We start from the raw sequence: 6576 nt of genomic DNA on the forward strand, positions 1-6576 counted from the left end.
TGCACCTGCCTCCCACCCCTCTTGGGCTATGGCTTCTCACCATCCTCCGACAGACCACAAATCCGCTCCAACCTGTTGGACCCCTCAACCTCCTGCAAGCCCCCATCCTGACTTACTAGCCATTTTGAACCAATTAAACCTCCCCCAAATGTCTGTACTTAGCCCAGTAGATGTACAAGGGCTACAAAGACACAATCAAAACAAACCAACTAATTCTCTAAGTACCTCTGAGTATGCAATTAATGGAACAATCATACTATGCACATACTGCATTTACTGTAATCTAAGTCAACCCTGAATTTAAGGCAACCCCCCAATAATTAGAGTCTATATATAAAAAAAGTATAAATGTTATAATTTTCCAGGTATAGAATCTAATTATCAGAGAGTTGTCTTAAATTCATCCCCCTCCCACTATTACACCAGGGAAAGCAGTGGCTGGGGGGAAGGCTCAGGTGGCTTGGATGGGGGCAGGCATCCCCCTTGTTCTCCACCTCCCCCAAACTACTTGTCCGGGCAGTCTTCCTGCCCCTTCACCCTCACCTTCTCACAGCCTCTGCCCCTCCCCTTCAATGCCTCACAATCTCTACCCCACTCCCTGCTCTCCACAATCTCTGCCCCTTCCCAATCCACTGCCTACATTCCCTGCCTCTTTCCCCCACACCTCTTGAACTTACTGTCAGATGCTGCTCAGACTCATGCTGTGCTTCCACAGCATGTGGAAGCACAGGCCATGCAGCAGTGGCAATGCTGCTGATTGGCCAGTGGGGGGATGGAGTTCCATGTGCTCTATGCCCAGGAGAGAATCTAGCCCAAACCAGAGCTGAGCTATGCTCAACAGTAAGGTGGGGAAGGGATTGGAAATGGAGGGGGGGGGGGGGGGGTCAAAGCTGCAGAGGGAAAGTAGGGTGGTGGCAAGAGGCTGCTGTATTCTCACTCTGGCCCCAACTCAGGGCCAAAGTGAGAGCTTTAGCAGCCACCTACCCCCCTCTGTTTTGTACATGGATCCAAGGCAAGGGGCTGTTCCCCCCCTTGCTGACTAGAGGGAGAACCTCTTGGATTTGAGTAAATATTAGGGCTGTGTGAGTCAGCAGTGATCTGATCTGGCTTCGGATCCAGCCGCTTCGGATGGCCGCGATCCAATCTGGAGCTCCGGACCGGGTTTCCGGCTCAATACGACTGAAGCGGCTCCAAAGTTTTGGAGCCGCCTTGGAGATCCGACCATAGGGTATAATGGGGAATCAATGGAAGATCTATAACTTTGTTGTTTTTTGTATGATGTGGATGAAACCTGCAGGGATGGTAGCCTCTGCTAAGAGCATGAAGCCTGCCAAGTTTCAAGAAGATTGGTGCAGGGGTTGGGGGGGAACTGCACCCCAAATGCTTGAAAGCAAAGCTCCTGTTATGTCTATGTGTTACAACACAGGGGGCTGAAAACTGCAGGGGTGGTAGCTCTTGCCGAGGTCACAAAGCCTGCCAAATTTCAAGAAGATCGGTGCAGTGGTTGGGGTGGAACTGCACCCCAAGCTGCTGACAGGCAAAACTCGTGACACAAATGACCGTGTGTGTTAAGGCGCAGTGGGTTGAAAACTGCAGGGGTGGTGGCTCTTACCAAGGCCTCAATGCCTGCCAGCTGTGTGTGTCCTAGAGCAGACCTGAGTGAGTGCTGGGCCCTGCCAGGCCATGAAGCCTGCCTGCCAGCTGTCTCTCTCTCACTGGGGAAGTCTGTCATTTGGGGCCCTGCACCCCAAGCTGCTGACAGGCAAAACTCGTGATGTGGGTGGGTGACACTGTGTGTGTGTGTTAAGGTGCGCCCTTCCTGGCGCTGGGGCCTCTGCACAACACAGCAATGTGCCCCACTAACGCCTCCTCCTCCCCTACAGCCTCACGCCCAGTCCTCCGCTTTATGTGACAACAGGTACAATAACTTAGCTGGCTGAACACCAGTAGCATCAGCAGCAGCAGCAAAGGTACCCATATGGAACTGTCACATAGCCTATCGTTTTATAAAGGAATTGACAGCAAGAAGTAAAGATGTTGTGTTGTGTTGGACATATGATGTCATTCATGGTGTGTGATGGCTTATCTTGTGTTTTTATGTCTATGTGTGTATTATGAAAAAAAAGGAGTACTTAAAAAAATGTATCTTTGGAAGCTTTAGGGTTGAAAACCCCTTTGTCAGACTGAGGAAGTACCTGCAAATGGTCCTGGATGGAAGGAATAGTAAAGAAGCCAGAGGCTGGCCTGGCAAGCAATGCAGGCAAGAAAGCCAGTCAGTGAAAATGGAAATGGAGGCATCAGGGGGCGAGGGACAGGCTGGGGTAGGGGGAAAAGGGGGATGTAGCAGTGCAGGTAAAAGTGCAGAGGTGCCTGGGGTGTCAGATGTCCGGCCGGTCAGTGTGCCAGAACTCCACTGCGTATATCGAGTCCATGAGTTACTATACCTACTACCTTGGAGGTGCTACTTTCCAGAGGAGACCTGGGTCTAGGGGAAACGTGAGGGGTGTGGAGCACTAACTCTGATTCCCCCTCAGTCCCCAGAATTGCCTGAGCCAGTGCGCTCAGCATCCCTGGTTCCAGCTCCAGCTCCTCCTGTGGCAGTGGAAGGCTCACACTGAGAGCTGAAATTGGGGTGGAAGAGGCAGTGATTCCACTGCTGGTGCCCACTTCTGGACTGAGCGGAGGTAGTGCAGGTGCAGGGACATTAGGTGCAAGACACTGCTCCCACTGCCTGGCTTCCACTGGCAGCACTGATGCCATGGCTGCTCGGGAATAGAATGTGTCTGTGTTTGGGACGGGGGGAGCTTGCAGCTCTAGCTCTCTCCTTACCACCTCTCCTTCCCCTGCCAGAAGACCTGGCACCTGCCTTTCCAGCACAGTTCATATTGATCTTTGTATCTTGATATCCTTTTGTGTATCTGTCTTGTTCTCCTGTGAATATCTGTATCTATCTTGTGCTGTGAATGACATTATGTTTGTGTCTATTCTTGTGTCTTCTTTCTGGCTCTCACAATATTGTCTATCTGGTCTTGTGCTGTGAATTACATTATTTGCGTGTGTTCGTGTCTCAATATATTATCTGTGTCTTGCTCTTCTGTAAATATCTGTCTGTCTTTTTCCGTTGTGATTTTTTTTCTATATTCTCGGTCTCTGTGTATGTGCATGTGCATGCATGTGCGCGTGCATGCAAGCAAGCAATCTGTGCCTCCCTGCACAGTGGTAGATAACACTGGCTGGGAAAACACAACTGTCTTTTTGCAAGGTTTCCAAAACAAGTTCCCAAAAAAATAATTCAAAGAAATAAACTGAATTGTAATACTATTAATAATTGAATTGAATAGCTAAGTTAAACTAAGCTAAGTTCAGCTAAATCCTAACCACTCCTTTATAACATGAAAAAGCAGAAGGCAGGTCTCAGTTGCAGCATTCCTCTCTCACGTGGCTGCTGACAGGGAATGAGCTGCAAAAGGCACAGAAGGGCTGGAAACAGGGGCTTTTATACTTTTTTTTAGTCCCACCCCACAGACGCTGCCATTGGACAGGTAGCCAGGGAGAAATCCTTCTCACTGGCTACCTACAGATGTCAGTCTTCCCCCCCGCCCCGCTCCCCCTCCCTCTTCTAATTCCCTTAAAATGGCTGAAGCGGCTCCGAAGAATCCGAAACAGGTCCGAAGTGCTTTGGATGCCCCTGACCCACTCCAGACACCATTGCTGTTATCCTGCTTCGGCCCGGAAGTGCCGCTTTGGATGCCGGAGCATCCGATGCGGGTCCGGATCCGAAGCAGAATCCGAAGACTCGCACAGCCCTAGTAAATATGATATTAAAGAACGTCAGAGTGGGTAATATCTACTAAAGTATATGATGAACATAGCAGCTCTGAAGTCAAGAGGACATGCCCCCTTGAATGCTACAAAATGCTAGATGAAACAGTAAGTTCTACATTGCACTGTAGCATTACAAGGTATCTCTTGGTCCCCCAGCATTCTACAGCATTCCACTCTCCACTTCCCTGGGGAGGGAGAGCAGGGAGGACAATCAACTGAGTGTTGCAGTTTCCCCAGTTCCTGGTAGGGGGCGAACTCTTACCTCTATAGGAGACAACAGGCTGTCAGGGGCTCCATAACTGACAGCCCAACCCTCATCAGGGGTGGAGAGCAGAGGTGCAGGGTCAAAATACCCCCTATCACACCCTTTGGTAATAAATAATAAATAACATATTGCTGAGTCTCTCCCTCTCTCTCCCCACATCCTCCTCCTTGCTAGAGAGCCCTTTCCAACAAAGTTTCACTTTAGCAAAGTTGTCTATGAAACATTTCGACTTCAAAAAGCTGATTCTTAACCAGGGGTAATGCATAGGGGGTGCACAGGGGTGCATATACACCCCCTGAGAGCGCTGGTGCACCCCCTGTCAGGATACACTCCCTTTTTAGCAGGCGGGCAGGGGAGCAGGTGGGAGCACCAGTGTCCTCCTTGTGAGCGCCAGCCGGTAGGTGGGATCAGCCACCAGAGGACACCCCACCCCCAGGTCGCTGACTGGTGCCGGGGGGGGGAGGGGGGACGTGCCCCCCTCCCCCCCACCAACTCTAGAGGCACAAGACACCCATGTTCTCAACACTAATTGCTTGAAAATATTCTGAAAAGCTTTATTAGCTATGAAATATTGAAAGCAAATCTTTGCAGTCAATATGCAGATGGACTCCCTTTCCTATTGATGATAATGCTTGTTTGCTTCCATATTTTTTTCAAACCGAAAGCTAAAAATAGCAAATACCAAATATCAAAATCTTTCTGACCTTGAAAAGGCAAGCAGTGAATGTCATACTCACCCTCTGTTAAAATCTGCTTCAAGAAGGATTGTTTAAAAAAGCTCCAAGTCAACTTAGCTTCATTCCAGTTAACAAAGGTCTGGGGGGGGAAAAAGGAAAAGGAAAGGTAAATTGCAATTTAATCACTGATGTTGAGTATAAGGGTTAGAACTGCAAGGTAAGATACAATTATATTGTTCAGGTCATCTCTAAGGCAACTCCAGCTACTCAGAGTTATTGCACATATCAGGAAACTCTCTTTTTACCCCAAATGACTATTCTAAAATACTTCTGAATACAAGTGCATACTTAATAGTCCAGTGATATCTGTCTTGATTGTGCCTCATCCCATAGAATCAAATATAATGAGAATGACTGAATGCTGTTCTTGCAAATAACTGAAGAAAACATATAAAAATTGGAATGAAACTGAAGAGGTCTCCAACAAAAAAAGGTCTGCATAGTAGGGCTATGTGAAGCTTTGGTTGCTGATTCGATTAGGCAGAGATTTGGCCCTATTCAACAGCCAAATCTTTTAATTTGAATCAAATAAGGAGATCCTTTAAACTCTCCAAATCGAGTCCAAACCCTCCGAATTGATTCGAAGAGATTCAATGATTTGGACACATACACAGCTTTAAAAGTTTTTTCTACACACCTCAAGGTACCAGACAGCTCATGAACGCTGAGATGCTGGGGTGGATGAAGTATCCCACAGGAGCGCAGGGAGGTCCCCAGTGCGCTCAGTGGCAGACCCAGAAATGGACCAGAAGCACTTCTGGTCCACTTCTGGATCTACTGCGGAGTGTCAGGGGACCCCTCCTCCTCAGCTTGGTGACTGGTGCCTCCTGGGTCTGGGGGGGCACCCGGGGTCCCCCCATGGCCAATTGCTAAGCTGGAGGGGGCATGGGGGGTCTGCCACCGAGGGCCCCCTGCGCTCCTGTGGGACGCTCCATCCGCCCCACCATCTCAGCGTTCACGAGCCGTGCCTGGTAACTCGAGTTACGTAGAAAATACATTTAAAGCGGTGTCTATGGCTGAATCGCTGATTCTCTGAATCAGCATCGAATCTTCAGATTTTGATTCAGCCAAATCGAATTGGGACAGTGGTCTGAATCAACTAATTGAATCTCTGTCCCCTGAATTGGGATGAATCAGAATCCAAATCGAATATGGCCTGCTTCGCACACCCCTACTGCATAGCACAGAGTGAGAAGGAATAGGTAGAAAGTACAGTGCCAGCTGACTCCCTGATATGCAAGTAAGAATGCCGTAGAATAGGATGAAGTTTTACTTCTGCGAATATGTGCTTGCCTAACATATAATGCTATCAATAGCTGTCAGTCTAAACCTCTATTGTGAGACCTGCAGAAATATTTTAAGGATATCTTGATGCCTTTTCCTAAAATTCAATTATTGGGTGAACTGAATTGTAAGATAACCCTGAGGAAACAACGAAGACAAAATTATCCTCCACAAAGTTCTAGGCTTGTGTGAAGCTTTGGTAGCTGATTTGATTCAGAAGAGATTCGGCCCAAATCGGGAGACCAAGTAGAAGCTCTGAATCGATTCGGAATAGCTTTGAAAAAAGACTGAGCCAATTCAGAGATTTGGCCATAGACTAAACAGACAGCTGATAGCTGTCTCTAGCTGGTAAGTCTGTTGGGGGACAAGGCGGGGAAGGGGCATGGAGGAGGGAGGGATTGGGGCTGGGACAAGCTGCCCAGCCAGGTCAGGGAGGGGTATGTTACTCGGGGAGGGGGGCAGGGG

At 48.6% G+C, this 6576-nt stretch overlaps 1 protein-coding gene across 1 annotated transcript in view; it reads right to left on the reverse strand.

Moving 5' to 3' along the window:
- RFT1 (RFT1 homolog) overlaps positions 1–6576 on the reverse strand; it is a 43368-nt gene that overhangs the window by 20307 nt on the left and 16485 nt on the right. The window contains exon 7 of the mRNA XM_025206757.1: positions 4828–4906. Within this exon, the coding sequence (XP_025062542.1) occupies positions 4828–4906 (79 nt within the window). The remainder of the gene's footprint in view (positions 1–4827; positions 4907–6576) is intronic.

This window comes from Alligator sinensis, unplaced genomic scaffold, assembly GCF_000455745.1.
Source record: "Alligator sinensis unplaced genomic scaffold, ASM45574v1 scaffold78_1, whole genome shotgun sequence".
Taxonomy (NCBI): domain Eukaryota; kingdom Metazoa; phylum Chordata; order Crocodylia; family Alligatoridae; genus Alligator; species Alligator sinensis.